The 27,427-nt window shown below is 45.6% G+C and overlaps 1 protein-coding gene across 1 annotated transcript in view; it reads right to left on the reverse strand.

Moving 5' to 3' along the window:
- Window positions 1-452: 452 nt before the first annotated feature.
- Window positions 453-27,427, reverse strand: part of LOC129843430 (2-hydroxyacylsphingosine 1-beta-galactosyltransferase-like) — a gene marked incomplete at its 3' end in the record, with an annotated part of 84,658 nt that continues 57,683 nt past the window's right edge. Inside the window, exon 4 of the mRNA XM_055912143.1 lies at window positions 453-595. Coding sequence (XP_055768118.1) covers window positions 453-595 — 143 coding nt within the window. The remainder of the gene's footprint in view (window positions 596-27,427) is intronic.

Below are 27,427 nucleotides of genomic sequence, written 5' to 3' on the forward strand. Positions count from 1 at the left end.
GGAAGGGAATGTGAATTAGCAGCCATGTTGTGTCCTCCCCCCCCCCTCCCAGTGGAAGGTAATGTGAATTAGCAGCCATGTTGTGTCCTCCCCCTCCCAGTGGAAGGGAATGTGAATTAGCAGCCATGTTGTGTCCCTCCCCCTCCCAGTTCCAGTGGAAGGGAATGTGAATTAGCAGCCATGTTGTGTCCCTCCCCCTCCCAGTGGCAGTGGAAGGGAATGTGAATTAGCAGCCATGTTGTGTCCCTCCCCCTCCCAGTTGCAGTGGAAGGGAATGTGAATTAGCAGCCATGTTGTGTCCCTCCCCCTCCCAGTGGAAGGGAATGTGAATTAGCAGCCATGTTGTGTCCCTCCCCCTCCCAGTGGAAGGGAACGTGAATTAGCAGCCATGTTGTGTCCTCCCCCTCCCAGGTGCAGTGGAAGGGAATGTGAATTAATTAAATCGGCAGTACCTCCAGACCACGCGTTGGGGCAGCCTGCCCAGGGCTCCAGCCAGTTTGTGAGTGATATCCTCTGAGAGGTATTTGACGCCGGCGCCAAACGATACCACCACAAAACCATGCTCCGCCGTGTCATTTACCCACGACTCAAAGTCCTGCAGAACACACACAGACACAGACACACAGAGAGAGAGGAGACAGTTGAAATCTAGACAAAGGACTATCTGTTGTCCAACACACAACAACACACAGAGACACACACACACACACACACACACACACACACACACACAGAGACACACACACAGACACACAGAGAGAGAGTAGACAGTTCAAATCTAGACAAAGGACTATCTGTTATCCAGCACAGAACAACACACAGAGACACACACACACCTAACACCCCGTGACTACTGTCTCCACGACTACTTTATCCCCGGACGCTGTTTACATCATCATCAAACTTTATTGATATCAAACAGAGATCTAAACCATGCCAGCACAACGGTCACATGATCATTCTACTTCCTGTCTGTCTCCCATGACCCTGGTTGACCCCTGAGTGAGGTGATAGTCCCCACCCTTCTCTCTGTGTCACAAGTTTCCCTTAGAAACAGATCTAGGATCAGCTTCCCCTCCCCCAATCCTAACCAATAACAACCATTAGTGGGGGGAAATGTAAAACTGACCCACACACACACACACACACACACACACACACACACACACACACACACACACACACACACACACACACACACACACACACACACACACACACACACACACACACACACACACACACACACACAGTCACCAACTAAATAGGTCATCTTCCTGAAGAACTAAAGCCAACTGATGTATCATAGTAAACAGAGCTGTTTGTGCTTTGGTTCAGGTTTACTCATTTGTCATTGTCACAGTGTGTCTGAAATGACCCTCTATTGTCTATGTAGTGTGATATGGATCAGGGTGCCAATGGGGCCTATCGGGGTGCCAATGGGGCCTATCGGGGTGCCAATGGGGCCTATCGGGGTGCCAATGGGTTCTATCAGGGTGCCAATGGGTTCTATCGGGGTGCCAATGGGTTCTATCGGGGTGCCAATGGGTTCTATCGGGGTGCCAATGGGTTCTATCGGGGTGCCAATGGGTTCTATCGGGGTGCCAATGGGTTCTATCAGGGTGCCAATGGGGCCTATCAGGGTGCCAGTGGGGCCTATCAGGGTGCCAATGGGGCCTATCAGGGTGCCAATGGGGCCTATCAGGGTGCCAGTGGGGCCTATCAGGGTGCCAATGGGGCCTATCAGGGTGGGGCCTATCAGGGTGCCAGTGGGGCCTATCGGGGTGCCAATGGGGCCTATCAGGGTGCCAATGGGGCCTATCGGGGTGCCAATGGGGCCTATTGGGGTGCCAATGGGGCCTATCGGGGTGCCAGTGGGGCCTATCGGGGTGCCAATGGGGCCTATCGGGGTGCCAGTGGGGCCTATCGGGGTGGCAATGGGGACTATCGGGGTGGCAATGGGGACTATCGGGGTGGCAATGGGGCCTATCGGGGTGCCAATGGGGCCTATCGGGGTGCCAATGGGGCCTATCGGGGTGCCAATGGGGCCTATCGGGGTGCCAGTGGGGCCTATTGGGGTGCCAGTGGGGCCTATCGGGGTGCCAGTGGGGCCTATCGGGGTGCCAGTGGGGCCTATCGGGGTGCCAGTGGGGCCTATCGGGGTGCCAGTGGGGCCTATCGGGGTGCCAGTGGGGCCTATCGGGGTGCCAGTGGGGCCTATCGGGGTGCCAGTGGGGCCTATCAGGGTGTCAGTGGGGCCTATCGGGGTGTCAATGGGGCCTATCGGGGTGCCAATGGGGCCTATCGGGGTGCCAATGGGGCCTATCAGGGTGCCAATGGGGCCTATCAGGGTGCCAATGGGGCCTATCAGGGTGCCAATGGGGCCTATCGGGGTGCCAATGGGGCCTATCGGGGTGCCAATGGGGCCTATCGGGGTGCCAATGGGGCCTATCGGGGTGACAATGGGGCCTATCAGGGTGGGGCCTATCGGGGTGCCAATGGGGCCTATCGGGGTGCCAATGGGGCCTATCGGGGTGCCAATGGGGCCTATCGGGGTGCCAATGGGGCCTATCGGGGTGCCAATGGGGCCTATCGGGGTGCCAATGGGGCCTATCAGGGTGGGGCCTATCGGGGTGCCAATGGGGCCTATCGGGGTGCCAATGGGGCCTATCGGAGTGCCAATGGGGCCTATCGGGGTGCCAGTGGGGCCTATCGGGGTGCCAGTGGGGCCTATCGGGGTGGGGCCTATCGGGGTGCCAGTGGGGCCTATCGGGGTGGGGCCTATCGGGGTGCCAGTGGGGCCTATCGGGGTGGGGCCTATCGGGGTGGGGCCTATCGGGGTGGGGCCTATCAGGGTGCCATAGGGGCCTATCAGGGTGCCAATGGGGCCTATCAGGGTGCCAATGGGGCCTATCAGGGTGCCAATGGGGCCTATCGGGGTGACAATGGGGCCTATCAGGGTGGGGCCTATCGGGGTGCCAATGGGGCCTATCGGGGTGCCAATGGGGCCTATCGGGGTGCCAATGGGGCCTATCGGTGTGCCAATGGGGCCTATCGGGGTGCCAATGGGGCATATCGGGGTGCCAATGGGGCCTATCAGGGTGGGGCCTATCGGGGTGCCAATGGGGCCTATCGGGGTGCCAATGGGGCCTATCGGAGTGCCAATGGGGCCTATCGGGGTGGGGCCTATCGGGGTGCCAATGGGGCCTATCGGGGTGCCAATGGGGCCTATCGGGGTGCCAATGGGGCCTATCGGGGTGCCAATGGGGCCTATCGGGGTGCCAATGGGGCCTAACACCTGAAACCCCACCTCTTTAAGGAATACCTAGGATAGGATAAAGTAATCCTTCTGACCCTCCCCCCCTTAAAAGATTTAGATGCACTATTGTAAAGTGGCTGTTCCACTGGATGTCATAAGGTGAATGCACCAATTGTAAGTCGCTCTGGATAAGAGCGTCTGCTAAATGACTTAAATGTAAATGTAAATATAACAGGATACGTAATGCGACACAGTTAACCATCATGCTATCATTGCTGTGTCTCATTATGTATCCTGTTATCAAAGCTCTTTAGCCGTTAGCAATGTTAGCATGATGGTTAACTGTGTCTCATTACATATCCTGTTATCAAAGCTCTTTAGCCGTTAGCAATGTTAGCATGACGGTTAACTGTGTCTCATTACATATACAGTTATCAAAGCTCTTTAGCCGTTAGCATGATGGTTAACTGTGTCTCATTATGTATCCTGTTATCAAAGCTCTTTAGCCGTTAGCAATGTTAGCATGACGGTTAACTGTGTCTCATTACATATACAGTTATCAAAGCTCTTTAGCCGTTAGCATGATGGTTAACTGTGTCTCATTACATATCCTGTTATCAAAGCTCTTTAGCCATTAACAATGTTAGCATGATGGTTAACTGTGTCTCATTAGGTATCCTGTTATCAAAGCTCTTTAGCCGTTAGCAATTTTAGCATGATGGTTAACTGTGTCTCATTACATATCCATTTATTAAAGCTCTTTAGCCGTTAGCAATGTTAGCATGATGGTTAACTGTGTCTCTTTACGTATCTTGTTATCAAAGCTCTTTAGCCGTTAGCAATGTTAGCATGATGGTTAACTGTGTCTCATTACATATCCAGTTATTAAAGCTCTTTTCTTGTTAGCAATGTTAGCATGATGGCTAACTATGTTTAGCATGCTGTAACCAGTTAGCTAGCCTGGTAATAGGGAACTATAGTGCCCTGTGTTGGTTAATAATGCATTGCATATGTCACATTAAGACACATTGTGCCAGAACACTGAGCCCAGTGACACACTCAATGGAGTGTATAAACATTAGCCTAGCACGCTAACAGCCTAGCTCACCAAACATTAGCCTAGCACGCTAACAGCCTAGCTGAATGTCTGCCATTGTACAGTCCGGTCTGAAAAGGCCTCATTTGGGTGACTGGGAGGGAGGGAATGATGTGAAGATAGGCAGAGAGAAGGAGAGAGGGATGAGAGGGGAGGAGAGATGGTCTCTAGGCAGATTGTTTGTGTGTGTGTGTGTGTGTGTGTGTGTGTGTGTGTGTGTGTGTGTGTGTGTGTGTGTGTGTGTGTGTGTGTGTGTGTGTGTGTGTGTGTGTGTGTGTGTGTGTGTGTGTGTGTGTGTGTGTGTGTGTGTGTGTGTGTGTAAGCTCTGGGGATGGCACGGGCTATTAACCTAGGACACACTGGTCCCAGTGTCTCTACAACACAGACCCTGTACGTGTGTTTGTATCACAGGCCCAGAGAGAGAGAGAGAAAGAGGGGGAGAGACAGAGAGAGGGGGAGAGCGAGATAGAGAGAAAGAAGGGGAGAGCGAGAGAGAGAAAGAAGGGGAGAGCGAGAGAGAGAGAGAGAGAAAGAGGGGGGGAGACAGAGAGAGAGAAAGAAAGAGAGAGAGAGAGAGAAAGAAGGGGAGAGCGAGAGAGAGAGATGGGGGCGGAGAGATTATTGTGTTTACAATGGTCCTCCTTTTCCACCCTGACCCTCGACCCCACCGCCAGAACAATGCCTTCTTATTGGCTAAAGCCACATTCCACAACCCTCCACACTGGATGCCGGCGGCCTGCGCTCTCTCGTCTCCGTACGTCAGAGCTGACCCCAACCCCGCGAGATGACCGCTGAACCATTTGCCCACCCCGCTCGGCATGGCAAGGGCCAACTCAGCCAGATCGATAAGAGAGAGCTTTGTAGTGGGTGTGAGACTTTTTACCTTTATTTAACTAGGCAAGTCAGTTAAGAACAAATTCTTATTTACAATGACGGCCTACCGGGGAACAGCGGGTTAACTGCCTTGTTCAGGCAGCAGACTCAGCAGAGTTTTTACCTTGTCAGCTCATTTCATCTAGCAACCTTTCGGTTACTGGCCCAACACTCTAACCACTAGGCCATCTGCCGCAACAAACAGGGAGAGAGAGAGGTAGAGAGAGAGGGGGTGGAGAAAGGTAGAAAGCGAGAGGGCGCGGAGAAAGGTAGAGAGAGAGCGAGCGAGAGAGCGAGAGAGAGAGAGAGAGATGCTCAGAAGGCTCTGCTCACACTTACTGGTCCGAGGCCAAACCACACGACAAACAACATTGAACACTTTATGGAACACAAAGCCTTCACATCCTGGAATATCCAAGGCCTGAGGTCATCTGCTTTTGGCCTAAAGAGCAGGAACCCGGACTTCACCAAAGAAATCAGTAATACAGACATTGTCATCCTGCAAGAAACATGGTATAGAGGAGACAGACCCACTGGTTGCCCTCTAGGTTACAGAGAGCTGGTAGTCCCATCCACCAAACTACCAGGTGTGAAACAGGGAAGGGACTCAGGGGGTATGCTAATTTGATATAGAGCAGACCTAACTCACTCTATTAAATTAATCAAAACAGGAACATTTTACTTCTGGCGAGAAATTCAAAAGTTAATTATCTCAACAGAGAAAAATGACCTCCTGTGTGCTACCTATATCCCCCACTAGAATCCCCATACTTTAATGAAGACACCTTCTCCATCCTGGAGGGGGAAATTAATAATTTCCAGGCCCAGGGACATGTACTAGTCTGTGGCAACCTAAATGCCAGAGCTGGACAAGAACCTGACACCCTCAGCACATAACCATAGATATAACACTGGAGGAGACCAACCATAGATATAACACTGGAGGAGACCAACCATAGATATAACACTGGAGGAGGAGACCAACCATAGATATAACACTGGAGGAGGAGACCAACCATAGATATAACACTGGAGGAGACCAACCATAGATATAACACTGGAGGAGACCAACCATAGATATAACACTGGAGGAGACCAACCATAGATATAACACTGGAGGAGACCAACCATAGATATAACACTGGAGGAGGAGACCAACCATAGATATAACACTGGAGGAGACCAACCATAGATATAACACTGGAGGAGGAGACCAACCATAGATATAACACTGGAGGAGGAGACCAACCATAGATATAACACTGGAGGAGACCAACCATAGATATAACACTGGAGGAGACCAACCATAGATATAACACTGGAGGAGACCAACCATAGATATAACACTGGAGGAGACCAGCCATAGATATAACACTGGAGGAGACCAGCCATAGATATAACACTGGAGGAGGAGACTAACCATAGATATAACACTGGAGGAGACCAACCATAGATATAACACTGGAGGAGGAGACCAACCATAGATATAACACTGGAGGAGGAGACCAACCATAGATATAACACTGGAGGAGGAGACCAGCCATAGATATAACACTGGAGGAGGAGACCAACCATAGATATAACACTGGAGGAGGAGACCAACCATAGATATAACACTGGAGGAGGAGACCAACCATAGATATAACACTGGAGGAGACCAACTATAGATATAACACTGGAGGAGGAGACCAACCATAGATATAACACTGGAGGAGGAGACCAACCATAGATATAACACTGGAGGAGGAGACCAACCATAGATATAACACTGGAGGAGACCAACCATAGATATAACACTGGAGGAGACCAACCATAGATATAACACTGGAGGAGGAGACCAGCCATAGATATAACACTGGAGGAGGAGACCAGCCATAGATATAACACTGGAGGAGGAGACCAGCCATAGATATAACACTGGAGGAGGAGACCAACCATAGATATAACACTGGAGGAGGAGACCAACCATAGATATAACACTGGAGGAGGAGACCAACCATAGATATAACACTGGAGGAGGAGACCAACCATAGATATAACACTGGAGGAGACCAACCATAGATATAACACTGGAGGAGACCAACCATAGATATAACACTGGAGGAGGAGACCAGCCATAGATATAACACTGGAGGAGGAGACCAGCCATAGATATAACACTGGAGGAGGAGACCAGCCATAGATATAACACTGGAGGAGGAGACCAACCATAGATATAACACTGGAGGAGGAGACCAACCATAGATATAACACTGGAGGAGGAGACCAACCATAGATATAACACTGGAGGAGGAGACCAACCATAGATATAACACTGGAGGAGACCAACCTTAGATATAACACTGGAGGAGGAGACCAACCATAGATATAACACTTGAGGAGACCAACCATAGATATAACACTGGAGGAGGAGACCAGCCATAGATATAACACTGGAGGAGGAGACCAGCCATAGATATAACACTGGAGGAGGAGACCAGCCATAGATATAACACTGGAGGAGGAGACCAACCATAGATATAACACTGGAGGAGACCAACCATAGATATAACACTGGAGGAGACCAACCATAGATATAACACTGGAGGAGGAGACCAACCATAGATATAACACTGGAGGAGGAGACCAACCATAGATATAACACTGGAGGAGGAGACCAAACATAGATATAACACTGGAGGAGACCAACCATAGATATAACACTGGAGGAGACCAACCATAGATATAACACTGGAGGAGACCAACCATAGATATAACACTGGAGGAGACCAACCATAGATATAACACTGGAGGAGACCAACCATAGATATAACACTGGAGGAGACCAACCATAGATATAACACTGGAGGAGGAGACCAACCATAGATATAACACTGGAGGAGACCAGCCATAGATATAACACTGGAGGAGACCAGCCATAGATATAACACTGGAGGAGGAGACCAGCCATAGATATAACACTGGAGGAGGAGACCAACCATAGATATAACACTGGAGGAGACCAACCATAGATATAACACTGGAGGAGACCAACCATAGATATAACACTGGAGGAGGAGACCAACCATAGATATAACACTGGAGGAGGAGACCAACCATAGATATAACACTGGAGGAGGAGACCAAACATAGATATAACACTGGAGGAGACCAACCATAGATATAACACTGGAGGAGGAGACCAAACATAGATATAACACTGGAGGAGACCAACCATAGATATAACACTGGAGGAGACCAACCATAGATATAACACTGGAGGAGACCAGCCATAGATATAACACTGGAGGAGACCAACCATAGATATAACACTGGAGGAGACCAACCATAGATATAACACTGGAGGAGGAGACCAACCATAGATATAACACTGGAGGAGGAGACCAACCATAGATATAACACTGGAGGAGGAGACCAACCATAGATATAACACTGGAGGAGGAGACCAACCATAGATATAACACTGGAGGAGGAGACCAACCATAGATATAACACTGGAGGAGACCAACCATAGATATAACACTGGAGGAGACCAACCATAGATATAACACTGGAGGAGACCAACCATAGATATAACACTGGAGGAGGAGACCAACCATAGATATAACACTGGAGGAGACCAACCATAGATATAACACTGGAGGAGGAGACCAACCATAGATATAACACTGGAGGAGACCAACCATAGATATAACACTGGAGGAGGAGACCAACAATAGATATAACACTGGAGGAGACCAACCATAGATATAACACTGGAGGAGACCAACCATAGATATAACACTGGAGGAGACCAACCATAGATATAACACTGGAGGAGACCAACCATAGATATAACACTGGAGGAGGAGACCAACCATAGATATAACACTGGAGGAGACCAACCATAGATATAACACTGGAGGAGACCAGCCATAGATATAACACTGGAGGAGACCAGCCATAGATATAACACTGGAGGAGGAGACCAGCCATAGATATAACACTGGAGGAGACCAACCATAGATATAACACTGGAGGAGGAGACCAACCATAGATATAACACTGGGGGAGGAGACCAGCCATAGATATAACACTGGAGGAGGAGACCAGCCATAGATATAACACTGGAGGAGGAGACCAGCCATAGATATAACACTGGAGGAGACCAACCATAGATATAACACTGGAGGAGGAGACCAACCATAGATATAACACTGGAGGAGACCAACCATAGATATAACACTGGAGGAGGAGACCAACCATAGATATAACACTGGAGGAGGAGACCAAACATAGATATAACACTGGAGGAGACCAACCATAGATATAACACTGGAGGAGGAGACTAACCATAGATATAACACTGGAGGAGGAGACCAACCATAGATATAACACTGGAGGAGGAGACCAACCATAGATATAACACTGGAGGAGGAGACCAACCATAGATATAACACTGGAGGAGGAGACCAACCATAGATATAACACTGGAGGAGGAGACCAACCATAGATATAACACTGGAGGAGGAGACCAACCATAGATATAACACTGGAGGAGGAGACCAACCATAGATATAACACTGGAGGAGACTAACCATATATATAACACTGGAGGAGGAGACTAACCATAGATATAACACTGGAGGAGGAGACCAACCATAGATATAACACTGGAGGAGGAGACCAACCATAGATATAACACTGGAGGAAGAGACCAAACATAGATATAACACTGGAGGAGACCAACCATAGATATAACACTGGAGGAGGAGACCAAACATAGATATAACACTGGAGGAGGAGACCAACCATAGATATAACACTGGAGGAGACCAATCATAGATATAACACTGGAGGAGGAGACCAACCATAGATATAACACTGGAGGAGACCAACCTTAGATATAACACTGGAGGAGACCAACCATAGATATAACACTGGAGGAGGAGACCAACCATAGATATAACACTGGAGGAGGAGACCAACCATAGATATAACACTGGAGGAGACCAGCCATAGATATAACACTGGAGGAGACCAGCCATAGATATAACACTGGAGAAGACCAACCATAGATATAACACTGGAGGAGGAGACCAACCATAGATATAACACTGGAGGAGGAGACCAACCATAGATATAACCCTGGAGGAGACCAACCATAGATATAACACTGGAGGAGGAGACCAACCATAGATATAACACTGGAGGAGACCAACCATATATATAACACTGGAGGAGGAGACCAACCATAGATATAACACTGGAGGAGGAGACCAACCATAGATATAACACTGGAGGAGACCAACCATAGATATAACACTGAAGGAGGAGACCAACCATAGATATAACACTGGAGGAGGAGACCAACCATATATATAACACTGGAGGAGGAGACCAACCATAGATATAACACTGGAGGAGGAGACCAACCATATATATAACACTGGAGGAGACCAACCATAGATATAACACTGGAGGAGACCAACCATAGATATAACACTGGAGGAGGCCAACCATAGATATAACACTGGAGGAGACCAACCATAGATATAACACTGGAGGAGGAGACCAGCCATAGATATAACACTGGAGGAGGAGACCAGCCATAGATATAACACTGGAGGAGACCAACCATAGATATAACACTGGAGGAGGAGACCAACCATAGATATAACACTGGAGGAGACCAACCATAGATATAACACTGGAGGAGGAGACCAACCATAGATATAACACTGGAGGAGGAGACCAAACATAGATATAACACTGGAGGAGACCAACCATAGATATAACACTGGAGGAGGAGACCAACCATAGATATAACACTGGAGGAGGAGACCAAACATAGATATAACACTGGAGGAGACCAACCATAGATATAACACTGGAGGAGGAGACCAACCATAGATATAACACTGGAGGAGGAGACCAACCATAGATATAACACTGGAGGAGACCAGCCATAGATATAACACTGGAGGAGGAGACCAACCATAGATATAACACTGGAGGAGGAGACCAACCATAGATATAACACTGGAGGAGGAGACTAACCATAGATATAACACTGGAGGAGACCAACCATAGATATAACACTGGAGGAGGAGACTAACCATAGATATAACACTGGAGGAGACCAGCCATAGATATAACACTGGAGGAGACCAGCCATAGATATAACACTGGAGGAGGAGACCAACCATAGATATAACACTGGAGGAGACCAACCATAGATATAACACTGGAGGAGGAGACCAACCATAGATATAACACTGGGGGAGGAGACCAGCCATAGATATAACACTGGAGGAGGAGACCAGCCATAGATATAACACTGGAGGAGGAGACCAGCCATAGATATAACACTGGAGGAGACCAACCATAGATATAACACTGGAGGAGGAGACCAACCATAGATATAACACTGGAGGAGACCAATCATAGATATAACACTGGAGGAGGAGACCAACCATAGATATAACACTGGAGGAGGAGACCAACCATAGATATAACACTGGAGGAGACCAATCATAGATATAACACTGGAGGAGGAGACCAGCCATAGATATAACACTGGAGGAGACCAATCATAGATATAACACTGGAGGAGGAGACCAACCATAGATATAACACTGGAGGAGGAGACCAACCATAGATATAACACTGGAGGAGACCAATCATAGATATAACACTGGAGGAGGAGACTAACCATAGATATAACACTGGAGGAGGAGACCAACCATAGATATAACACTGGAGGAGGAGACCAACCATAGATATAACACTGGAGGAGACTAACCATATATATAACACTGGAGGAGGAGACTAAACATAGATATAACACTGGAGGAGGAGACTAACCATAGATATAACACTGGAGGAGACTAACCATAGATATAACCCTGGAGGAGGAGACTAACCATAGATATAACACTGGAGGAGGAGACTAACCATAGATATAACACTGGAGGAGGAGACTAACCATAGATATAACACTGGAGGAGACTAACCATATATATAACACTGGAGGAGGAGACTAACCATAGATATAACACTGGAGGAGGAGACTAACCATAGATATAACACTGGAGGAGACTAACCATAGATATAACCCTGGAGGAGGAGACCAACCATAGATATAACACTGGAGGAGGAGACTAACCATAGATATAACACTGGAGGAGGAGACTAACCATAGATATAACACTGGAGGAGACTAACCATAGATATAACACTGGAGGAGGAGACTAACCATAGATATAACACTGGAGGAGTAGACTAACCATAGATATAACACTGGAGGAGGAGACCAACCATAGATATAACACTGGAGGATGAGACCAACCATAGATATAACACTGGAGGAGACCAACCATAGATATAACCCTGGAGGAGGAGATCAACCATAGATATAACACTGGAGGATGAGACCAACCATATATATAACACTGGAGGAGGAGACCAACCATATATATAACACTGGAGGAGGAGACCAACCATAGATATAACACTGGAGGAGGAGACCAACCATAGATATAACACTGGAGGAGGAGACCAACCATATATATAACACTGGAGGAGGAGACCAACCATAGATATAACACTGGAGGAGGAGACCAACCATAGATATAACACTGGAGGAGACCAACCATAGATATAACACTGGAGGAGGAGACCAACCATAGATATAACACTGGAGGTGGAGACCAACCATAGATATAACACTGGAGGAGGAGACTAACCATAGATATAACACTGGAGGAGGAGACCAACCATAGATATAACACTGGAGGTGGAGACCAACCATAGATATAACACTGGAGGAGGAGACCAACCATAGATATAACACTGGAGGTGGAGACCAACCATAGATATAACACTGGAGGAGGAGACCAACCATAGATATAACACTGGAGGAGACCAACCATATATATAACACTGGAGGAGACCAACCATAGATATAACACTGGAGGAGACCAACCATAGATATAACACTGGAGGAGGAGACCAACCATATATATAACACTGGAGGAGGAGACCAACCATAGATATAACCCTGGAGGAGGAGACCAACCATAGATATAACACTGGAGGAGGAGACCAACCATAGATATAACACTGGAGGAGACCAACCATAGATATAACACTGGAGGAGACCAACCATAGATATAACACTGGAGGAGGAGACCAACCATATATATAACACTGGAGGAGGAGACCAACCATATATATAACACTGGAGGAGGAGACCAACCATAAATATAACACTGGAGGAGACCAACCATAGATATAACACTGGAGGAGGAGACCAACCATATATATAACACTGGAGGAGACCAACCATAGATATAACACTGGAGGAGGAGACCAACCATAGATATAACACTGGAGAAGGAGACCAACCATAGATATAACACTGGAGGAGACCAACCATAGATATAACACTGGAGGAGACCAACCATAGATATAACACTGGAGGAGACCAACCATAGATATAACACTGGAGACCAACCATAGATATAACACTGGAGGAGACCAACCATAGATATAACACTGGAGGAGGAGACCAACCATAGATATAACACTGGAGGAGACCAACCATAGATATAACACTGGAGGAGACCAACCATAGATATAACACTGGAGGAGACCAACCATAGACATAACACTGGAGGAGGAGACTAACCATAGATATAACACTGGAGGAGACCAACCATAGATATAACACTGGAGGAGGAGACCAGCCATAGATATAACACTGGAGGAGACCAACCATAGATATAACACTGGAGGAGGAGACCAACCATAGATATAACACTGGAGGAGGAGACCAGCCATAGATATAACACTGGAGGAGACCAACCATAGATATAACACTGGAGGAGACCAACCATAGATATAACACTGGAGGAGACCAACCATAGATATAACACTGGAGGAGGAGACCAACCATAGATATAACACTGGAGGAGACCAACCATAGATATAACACTGGAGGAGACCAACCATAGATATAACACTGGAGGAGACCAACCATAGATATAACACTGGAGGAGGAGACCAACCATAGATATAACACTGGAGGAGACCAGCCATAGATATAACACTGGAGGAGACCAACCATAGATATAACACTGGAGGAGGAGACCAACCATAGATATAACACTGGAGGAGGAGACCAACCATAGATATAACACTGGAGGAGACTAACCATATATATAACACTGGAGGAGGAGACTAACCATAGATATAACACTGGAGGAGGAGACTAACCATAGATATAACACTGGAGGAGACTAACCATAGATATAACCCTGGAGGAGGAGACTAACCATAGATATAACACTGGAGGAGGAGACTAACCATAGATATAACACTTGAGCAGGAGAATAACCATAGATATAACACTGGATGAGACTAACCATATATATAACACTGGAGGAGGAGACTAACCATAGATATAACACTGGAGGAGGAGACTAACCATAGATATAACACTGGAGGAGACTAACCATAGATATAACACTGGAGGAGGACACTAACCATAGATATAACACTGGAGGAGGAGACTAACCATAGATATAACACTGGAGGAGGAGACCAGCCATAGATATAACCCTGGAGGATGAGACCAACCATATATATAACACTGGAGGAGGAGACCAACCATATATATAACACTGGAGGAGGAGACCAACCATAGATATAACACTGGAGGAGGAGACCAACCATAGATATAACACTGGAGGAGGAGACCAACCATATATATAACACTGGAGGAGGAGACCAACCATAGATATAACACTGGAGGAGACCAACCATAGATATAACACTGGAGGAGACCAACCATATATATAACACTGGAGGAGACCAACCATAGATATAACACTGGAGGAGGAGACCAACCATAGATATAACACTGGAGGAGACCAACCATAGATATAACACTGGAGGAGACCAACCATAGATATAACACTGGAGGAGACCAACCATAGATATAACACTGGAGGAGGAGACCAACCATAGATATAACACTGGAGGAGGAGACCAACCATATATATAACACTGGAGGAGGAGACCAACCATATATATAACACTGGAGGAGGAGACCAACCATAGATATAACACTGGAGGAGACCAACCATAGATATAACACTGGAGGAGGAGACCAACCATATATATAACACTGGAGGAGACCAACCATAGATATAACACTGGAGACCAACCATAGATATAACACTGGAGACCAACCATAGATATAACACTGGAGGAGACCAACCATAGATATAACACTGGAGGAGACCAACCATAGATATAACACTGGAGACCAACCATAGATATAACACTGGAGGAGACCAACCATAGATATAACACTGGAGGAGGAGACCAACCATAGATATAACACTGGAGGAGACCAACCATAGATATAACACTGGAGGAGACCAACCATAGACATAACACTGGAGGAGGAGACTAACCATAGATATAACACTGGAGGAGACCAACCATAGATATAACACTGGAGGAGGAGACCAGCCATAGATATAACACTGGAGGAGACCAACCATAGATATAACACTGGAGGAGGAGACCAACCATAGATATAACACTGGAGGAGGAGACCAGCCATAGATATAACACTGGAGGAGACCAACCATAGATATAACACTGGAGGAGACCAACCATAGATATAACACTGGAGGAGGAGACCAACCATAGATATAACACTGGAGGAGACCAGCCATAGATATAACACTGGAGGAGACCAACCATAGATATAACACTGGAGGAGGAGACCAACCATAGATATAACACTGGAGGAGGAGACCAACCATAGATATAACACTGGAGGAGGAGACCAACCATAGATATAACACTGGAGGAGACTAACCATATATATAACACTGGAGGAGGAGACTAACCATAGATATAACACTGGAGGAGGAGACTAACCATAGATATAACACTGGAGGAGACTAACCATAGATATAACCCTGGAGGAGGAGACTAACCATAGATATAACACTGGAGGAGGAGACTAACCATAGATATAACACTGGAGGAGGAGACCAACCATAGATATAACACTGGAGGAGGAGACTAACCATAGATATAACACTGGAGGAGACTAACCATAGATATAACCCTGGAGGAGGAGACTAACCATAGATATAACACTGGAGGAGACTAACCATATATATAACACTGGAGGAGGAGACTAACCATAGATATAACACTGGAGGAGGAGACTAACCATAGATATAACACTGGAGGAGACTAACCATAGATATAACCCTGGAGGAGGAGACCAACCATAGATATAACACTGGAGGAGGAGACTAACCATAGATATAACACTGGAGGAGGAGACTAACCATAGATATAACACTGGAGGAGACTAACCATAGATATAACACTGGAGGAGGAGACTAACCATAGATATAACACTGGAGGAGGAGACTAACCATAGATATAACACTGGAGGAGGAGACCAACCATAGATATAACACTGGAGGATGAGACCAACCATAGATATAACACTGGAGGAGACCAACCATAGATATAACCCTGGAGGAGGAGATCAACCATAGATATAACACTGGAGGATGAGACCAACCATATATATAACACTGGAGGAGGAGACCAACCATATATATAACACTGGAGGAGGAGACCAACCATAGATATAACACTGGAGGAGACCAACCATAGATATAACACTGGAGGAGACCAACCATAGATATAACACTGGAGGAGGAGACCAACCATAGATATAACACTGGAGGAGACCAACCATAGATATAACACTGGAGGAGACCAACCATATATATAACACTGGAGGAGGAGACCAACCATATATATAACACTGGAGGAGGAGACCAACCATAGATATAACACTGGAGGAGGAGACCAACCATAGATATAACACTGGAGGAGGAGACCAACCATATATATAACACTGGAGGAGGAGACCAACCATAGATATAACACTGGAGGAGACCAACCATAGATATAACACTGGAGGAGACCAACCATATATATAACACTGGAGGAGACCAACCATAGATATAACACTGGAGGAGACCAACCATAGATATAACACTGGAGGAGGAGACCAACCATATATATAACACTGGAGGAGGAGACCAACCATAGATATAACACTGGAGGAGGAGACCAACCTTAGATATAACACTGGAGGAGACCAACCATAGATATAACACTGGAGGAGACCAACCATAGATATAACACTGGAGGAGGAGACCAACCATATATATAACACTGGAGGAGGAGACCAACCATATATATAACACTGGAGGAGGAGACCAACCATAGATATAACACTGGAGGAGACCAACCATAGATATAACACTGGAGGAGGAGACCAACCATATATATAACACTGGAGGAGACCAACCATAGATATAACACTGGAGGAGACCAACCATAGATATAACACTGGAGGAGGAGACCAACCATATATATAACACTGGAGGAGGAGACCAACCATATATATAACACTGGAGGAGGAGACCAACCATAGATATAACACTGGAGGAGACCAACCATAGATATAACACTGGAGGAGACCAACCATAGATATAACACTGGAGGAGACCAACCATAGATATAACACTGGAGACCAACCATAGATATAACACTGGAGGAGACCAACCATAGATATAACACTGGAGGAGGAGACCAACCATAGATATAACACTGGAGGAGACCAACCATAGATATAACACTGGAGGAGACCAACCATAGATATAACACTGGAGGAGACCAACCATAGACATAACACTGGAGGAGGAGACTAACCATAGATATAACACTGGAGGAGACCAACCATAGATATAACACTGGAGGAGGAGACCAGCCATAGATATAACACTGGAGGAGACCAACCATAGATATAACACTGGAGGAGGAGACCAACCATAGATATAACACTGGAGGAGGAGACCAGCCATAGATATAACACTGGAGGAGACCAACCATAGATATAACACTGGAGGAGACCAACCATAGATATAACACTGGAGGAGACCAACCATAGATATAACACTGGAGGAGGAGACCAACCATAGATATAACACTGGAGGAGGAGACCAACCATAGATATAACACTGGAGGAGGAGACCAAACATAGATATAACACTGGAGGAGACCAACCATAGATATAACACTGGAGGAGGAGACCAACCATAGATATAACACTGGAGGAGGAGACCAAACATAGATATAACACTGGAGGAGACCAACCATAGATATAACACTGGAGGAGGAGACCAACCATAGATATAACACTGGAGGAGGAGACCAAACATAGATATAACACTGGAGGAGGAGACCAACCATAGATATAACACTGGAGGAGGAGACTAACCATAGATATAACACTGGAGGAGACCAACCATAGATATAACACTGGAGGAGGAGACTAACCATAGATATAACACTGGAGGAGACCAGCCATAGATATAACACTGGAGGAGACCAGCCATAGATATAACACTGGAGGAGGAGACCAACAATAGATATAACACTGGAGGAGACCAACCATAGATATAACACTGGAGGAGGAGACCAACCATAGATATAACACTGGGGGAGGAGACCAGCCATAGATATAACACTGGAGGAGGAGACCAGCCATAGATATAATACTGGAGGAGGAGACCAGCCATAGATATAACACGACCAACCATATATATAACACTGGAGGAGACCAACCATAGATATAACACTGGAGGAGACCAACCATAGATATAACACTGGAGGAGGAGACCAACCATATATATAACACTGGAGGAGGAGACCAACCATAGATATAACACTGGAGGAGGAGACCAACCATAGATATAACACTGGAGGAGACCAACCATAGATATAACACTGGAGGAGACCAACCATAGATATAACACTGGAGGAGGAGACCAACCATATATATAACACTGGAGGAGGAGACCAACCATATATATAACACTGGAGGAGGAGACCAACCATAGATATAACACTGGAGGAGACCAACCATAGATATAACACTGGAGGAGGAGACCAACCATATATATAACACTGGAGGAGACCAACCATAGATATAACACTGGAGGAGACCAACCATAGATATAACACTGGAGGAGGAGACCAACCATATATATAACACTGGAGGAGGAGACCAACCATAGATATAACACTGGAGGAGGAGACCAACCATAGATATAACACTGGAGGAGACCAACCATAGATATAACACTGGAGGAGACCAACCATAGATATAACACTGGAGGAGACCAACCATAGATATAACACTGGAGACCAACCATAGATATAACACTGGAGGAGACCAACCATAGATATAACACTGGAGGAGGAGACCAACCATAGATATAACACTGGAGGAGACCAACCATAGATATAACACTGGAGGAGACCAACCATAGATATAACACTGGAGGAGACCAACCATAGACATAACACTGGAGGAGGAGACTAACCATAGATATAACACTGGAGGAGACCAACCATAGATATAACACTGGAGGAGGAGACCAGCCATAGATATAACACTGGAGGAGACCAACCATAGATATAACACTGGAGGAGGAGACCAACCATAGATATAACACTGGAGGAGGAGACCAGCCATAGATATAACACTGGAGGAGACCAACCATAGATATAACACTGGAGGAGACCAACCATAGATATAACACTGGAGGAGACCAACCATAGATATAACACTGGAGGAGGAGACCAACCATAGATATAACACTGGAGGAGGAGACCAACCATAGATATAACACTGGAGGAGGAGACCAAACATAGATATAACACTGGAGGAGACCAACCATAGATATAACACTGGAGGAGGAGACCAACCATAGATATAACACTGGAGGAGGAGACCAAACATAGATATAACACTGGAGGAGACCAACCATAGATATAACACTGGAGGAGGAGACCAACCATAGATATAACACTGGAGGAGGAGACCAAACATAGATATAACACTGGAGGAGACCAACCATAGATATAACACTGGAGGAGGAGACCAACCATAGATATAACACTGGAGGAGGAGACCAACCATAGATATAACACTGGAGGAGACCAGCCATAGATATAACACTGGAGGAGACCAGCCATAGATATAACACTGGAGGAGGAGACCAACCATAGATATAACACTGGAGGAGGAGACCAACCATAGATATAACACTGGAGGAGGAGACTAACCATAGATATAACACTGGAGGAGACCAACCATAGATATAACACTGGAGGAGGAGACTAACCATAGATATAACACTGGAGGAGACCAGCCATAGATATAACACTGGAGGAGACCAGCCATAGATATAACACTGGAGGAGGAGACCAACCATAGATATAACACTGGAGGAGACCAACCATAGATATAACACTGGAGGAGGAGACCAACCATAGATATAACACTGGGGGAGGAGACCAGCCATAGATATAACACTGGAGGAGGAGACCAGCCATAGATATAATACTGGAGGAGGAGACCAGCCATAGATATAACACTGGAGGAGACCAACCATAGATATAACACTGGAGGAGGAGACCAACCATAGATATAACACTGGAGGAGACCAATCATAGATATAACACTGGAGGAGGAGACCAACCATAGATATAACACTGGAGGAGGAGACCAACCATAGAAATAACACTGGAGGAGACCAATCATAGATATAACACTGGAGGAGGAGACCAGCCATAGATATAACACTGGAGGAGACCAATCATAGATATAACACTGGAGGAGGAGACCAACCATAGATATAACACTGGAGGAGGAGACCAACCATAGATATAACACTGGAGGAGACCAATCATAGATATAACACTGGAGGAGGAGACTAACCATAGATATAACACTGGAGGAGGAGACCAACCATAGATATAACACTGGAGGAGGAGACCAACTATAGATATAACACTGGAGGAGGAGACCAACCATAGATATAACACTGGAGGAGACCAACCATAGATATAACACTGGAGGAGGAGACCAACCATAGATATAACACTGGAGGAGGAGACTAACCATAGATATAACACTGGAGGAGGAGACCAACCATAGATATAACACTGGAGGAGACTAACCATAGATATAACACTGGAGGAGGAGACCAACCATAGATATAACACTGGAGGAGGAGACTAACCATAGATATAACACTGGAGGAGACTAACCATAGATATAACCCTGGAGGAGGAGACTAACCATAGATATAACACTGGAGGAGGAGACTAACCATAGATATAACACTGGAGGAGGAGACTAACCATAGATATAACACTGGAGGAGACTAACCATAGATATAACCCTGGAGGAGGAGACTAACCATAGATATAACACTGGAGGAGGAGACTAACCATAGATATAACACTGGAGGAGGAGACTAACCATAGATATAACACTGGAGGAGACTAACCATATATATAACACTGGAGGAGGAGACTAACCATAGATATAACACTGGAGGAGGAGACTAACCATAGATATAACACTGGAGGAGACTAACCATAGATATAACCCTGGAGGAGGAGACCAACCATAGATATAACACTGGAGGAGGAGACTAACCATAGATATAACACTGGAGGAGGAGACTAACCATAGATATAACACTGGAGGAGACTAACCATAGATATAACACTGGAGGAGGAGACTAACCATAGATATAACACTGGAGGAGGAGACTAACCATAGATATAACACTGGAGGAGGAGACCAACCATAGATATAACACTGGAGGATGAGACCAACCATAGATATAACACTGGAGGAGGAGACCAACCATATATATAACACTGGAGGAGGAGACCAACCATAGATATAACACTGGAGGAGGAGACTAACCATAGATATAACACTGGAGGAGGAGACTAACCATAGATATAACACTGGAGGAGGAGACCAACCATAGATATAACACTGGAGGATGAGACCAACCATAGATATAACACTGGAGGAGACCAACCATAGATATAACCCTGGAGGAGGAGATCAACCATAGATATAACACTGGAGGATGAGACCAACCATATATATAACACTGGAGGAGGAGACCAACCATATATATAACACTGGAGGAGGAGACCAACCATAGATATAACACTGGAGGAGGAGACTAACCATAGATATAACACTGGAGGAGACCAACCATAGATATAACCCTGGAGGAGGAGATCAACCATAGATATAACACTGGAGGAGACCAACCATAGATATAACCCTGGAGGAGGAGACCAACCATAGATATAACACTGGAGGAGGAGACCAACCATAGATATAACACTGGAGGAGACCAACCATAGATATAACACTGGAGGAGGAGACTAACCATAGATATAACAGTGGAGGAGACCAACCATAGATATAACACTGGAGGAGGAGACCAACCATAGATATAACACTGGAGGAGGAGACCAACTATAGATATAACACTGGAGGAGACCAACCATAGATATAACACTGGAGGAGACCAACCATAGATATAACACTGGAGGAGACCAACCATAGATATAACACTGGAGGAGGAGACCAACCATATATATAACACTGGAGGAGACCAACCGTAGATATAACACTGGAGGAGGAGACCAACCATAGATATAACACTGGAGGAGGAGACCAACCATAGATATAACACTGGAGGAGGAGACCAACCATAGATATAACACTGGAGGAGACCAACCATAGATATAACACTGGAGGAGGAGACCAACCATAGATATAACACTGGAGGAGGAGACCAACCATATATATAACACTGGAGGAGACCAACCATAGATATAACACTGGAGGAGGAGACCAACCATAGATATAACACTGGAGGAGACCAACCATAGATATAACACTGGAGGAGACCAACCATAGATATAACACTGGAGGAGGAGACCAACCATAGATATAACACTGGAGGAGACCAACCATAGATATAACACTGGAGGAGACCAATCATAGATATAACACTGGAGGAGGAGACTAACCATAGATATAACACTGGAGGAGGAGACCAACCATATATATAACACTGGAGGAGGAGACCAACCATAGATATAACACTGGAGGAGACCAACCATATATATAACACTGGAGGAGACCAACCATAGATATAACACTCGAGGAGACCAACCATAGATATAACACTGGAGGAGGAGACCAACCATATATATAACACTGGAGGAGGAGACCAACCATAGATATAACACTGGAGGAGGAGACCAACCATAGATATAACACTGGAGGAGACCAACCATAGATATAACACTGGAGGAGACCAACCATAGATATAACACTGGAGGAGGAGACCAACCATATATATAACACTGGAGGAGGAGACCAACCATAGATATAACACTGGAGGAGACCAACCATAGATATAACACTGGAGAAGGAGACCAACCATAGATATAACACTGGAGGAGACCAACCATAGATATAACACTGGAGGAGACCAACCATAGATATAACACTGGAGGAGACCAACCATAGATATAACACTGGAGGAGACCAACCATAGATATAACACTGGAGGAGACCAACCATAGATATAACACTGGAGGAGACCAACCATAGATATAACACTGGAGGAGACCAACCATAGATATAACACTGGAGGAGACCAACCATAGATATAACACTGGAGGAGGAGACCAACCATAGATATAACACTGGAGGAGACCAACCATAGATATAACACTGGAGGAGACCAACCATAGATATAACACTGGAGACCAACCATAGATATAACACTGGAGGAGACCAACCATAGATATAACACTGGAGGAGGAGACCAACCATAGATATAACACTGGAGGAGACCAACCATAGATATAACACTGGAGGAGACCAACCATAGATATAACACTGGAGGAGACCAACCATAGACATAACACTGGAGGAGGAGACTAACCATAGATATAACACTGGAGGAGACCAACCATAGATATAACACTGGAGGAGGAGACCAGCCATAGATATAACACTGGAGGAGACCAACCATAGATATAACACTGGAGGAGGAGACCAACCATAGATATAACACTGGAGGAGACCAACCATAGATATAACACTGGAGGAGACCAACCATAGATATAACACTGGAGGAGACCAACCATAGATATAACACTGGAGGAGGAGACCAACCATAGATATAACACTGGAGGAGACCAGCCATAGATATAACACTGGAGGAGACCAACCATAGATATAACACTGGAGGAGGAGACCAACCATAGATATAACACTGGAGGAGGAGACCAACCATAGATATAACACTGGAGGAGGAGACCAACCATAGATATAACACTGGAGGAGACTAACCATATATATAACACTGGAGGAGGAGACTAACCATAGATATAACACTGGAGGAGGAGACTAACCATAGATATAACACTGGAGGAGACTAACCATAGATATAACCCTGGAGGAGGAGACTAACCATAGATATAACACTGGAGGAGGAGACTAACCATAGATATAACACTGGAGGAGGAGACTAACCATAGATATAACACTGGAGGAGACTAACCATATATATAACACTGGAGGAGGAGACTAACCATAGATATAACACTGGAGGAGGAGACTAACCATAGATATAACACTGGAGGAGACTAACCATAGATATAACCCTGGAGGAGGAGACCATCCATAGATATAACACTGGAGGAGGAGACTAACCATAGATATAACACTGGAGGAGGAGACTAACCATAGATATAACACTGGAGGATGAGACCAACCATAGATATAACACTGGAGGAGGAGACCAACCATAGATATAACACTGGAGGAGGAGACCAACCATAGATATAACACTGGAGGAGGAGACCAACCATAGATATAACACTGGAGGATGAGACCAACCATAGATATAACACTGGAGGAGACCAACCATAGATATACAGTGAGGGAAAAAAGTATTTGATCCCCTGCTGATTTTGTACGTTTGCCCACTGACAAAGAAATGATCAGTCTGTAATTTTAATGGTAGGTTTATTTGAACAGTGAGAGACAGAATATCAACAAAAATATCCAGAAAAACGCATGTCAAAAATGTTATAAATTGATTTGCATTTTAATGAGGGAAATAAGTATTTGACCCCCTCTGCAAAACATGACTTAGTACGTGGTGGCAAAACCCTTGTTGGCAATCACAGAGGTCAGATGTTTCTTGTAGTTGGCCACCAGGTTTGCACACATCTCAGGAGGGATTTTGTCCCACTCCTCTTTGCAGATCTTCTTCAAGTCATTAACGTTTCGAGGCTGACATTTGGCAACTCGAACCTTCAGCTCCCTCCACAGATTTTCTATGGGATTAAGGTCTGGAGACTGGCTAGGCCACTCCAGGACCTTAATGTGCTTTTTCTTGAGCCACTCCTTTGTTGCCTTGGCCGTGTGTTTTGGGTCATTGTCGTGCTGGAATACCCATCCACGACACATTTTCAATACCCTGGCTGAGGGAAGGAGGTTTTCACCCAAGATTTGACGGTACATGGCCCTGTCCATCGTCCCTTTGATGCGGTGAAGTTGTCCTGTCCCCTTAGCAGAAAAACACCCCCAAAGCATAGTGTTTCCACCTCCATGTTTGACGGTGAGGATGGTTTCTTGGGGTCATAGGCAGCATTCCTCCTCCTCCAAACACGGCAAGTTGAGTTGATGCCAAAGAACTCCATTTTGGTCTCATCTGACCACAACACGTTCACCCAGTTGTCCTCTGAATCATTCAGATGTTCATTGGCAAACTTCAGACGGGCATGTATATGTGCTTTCTTGAGCAGGGGGACCTTGCGGACGCTGCAGGATTTCAGTCCTTCACGGCGTAGTGTGTTACCAATTGTTTTCTTGGTGACTATGGTCCCAGCTGCCTTGAGATCATTGACAAGATCCTCCTGTGTAGTTCTGGGCTGATTCCTCACCGTTCTCATGATCATTGCAACTCCACGAGGTGAGATCTTGCATGGAGTCCCAGGCCGAGGGAGTTTGACAGTTATTTTGTGTTTCTTCCATTTGCGAATAATCGCACCAACTGTTGTCACCTTCTCACCAAGCTGCTTGGCAATGGTCTTGTAGCCCATTCCAGCCTTGTGTAGATCTACAATCTTGTCCCTGACATCCTTGGAGAGCTCTTTGGTCTTGGCCATGGTGGAGAGTTTAGAATCTGATTGATTGATTGCTTCTGTGGACAGGTGTCTTTTATACAGGTAACAAACTGAGATTAGGAGCACTCCCTTTAACAGTGTGCTCCTAATCTCAGCTCGTTACCTGTATGAAAGACACCTGGGAGCCAGAAATCTTTCTGATTGAGAGGGGGTCAAATACTTATTTCCCTCATTAAAATGCAAATCAATTTATAACATTTTTGACATGCGTTTTTCTGGATATTTTTGTGGTTATTCTGTCTCTCACTGTTCAAATAAACCTACCATTAAAAGTATAGACTGATCAATTCTTTGTCAGTGGGTAAACGTACAAAATCAGCAGGGGATCAAATACTTTTTTCCCTCACTGTAACCCTGGAGGAGGAGACCAACCATAGATATAACACTGGAGGAGGAGACCAACCATAGATATAACACTGGAGGAGACCAACCATAGATATAACACTGGAGGAGACCAACCATAGATATAACACTGGAGGAGACCAACCATAGATATAACACTGGAGGAGGAGACCAACCATATATATAACACTGGAGGAGGAGACCAACCATAGATATAACACTGGAGGAGGAGACCAACCATAGATATAACACTGGAGGAGGAGACCAACCATAGATATAACACTGGAGGAGACCAACCATAGATATAACACTGGAGGAGGAGACCAACCATAGATATAACACTGGAGGAGGAGACCAACCATAGATATAACACTGGAGGAGGAGACCAACCATATATATAACACTGGAGGAGGAGACCAACCATAGATATAACACTGGAGGAGACCAACCATAGATATAACACTGGAGGAGGAGACCAACCATAGATATAACACTGGAGGAGGAGACCAAACATAGATATAACACTGGAGGAGACCAACAATATATATAACACTGGAGGAGGAGACCAACCATAGATATAACACTGGAGGAGACCAACAATATATATAACACTGGAGGAGACCAACCATAGATATAACACTGGAGGAGGAGACCAACCA

Source organism: Salvelinus fontinalis, unplaced genomic scaffold (genome assembly GCF_029448725.1).
Source record: "Salvelinus fontinalis isolate EN_2023a unplaced genomic scaffold, ASM2944872v1 scaffold_0135, whole genome shotgun sequence".
Taxonomy (NCBI): domain Eukaryota; kingdom Metazoa; phylum Chordata; class Actinopteri; order Salmoniformes; family Salmonidae; genus Salvelinus; species Salvelinus fontinalis.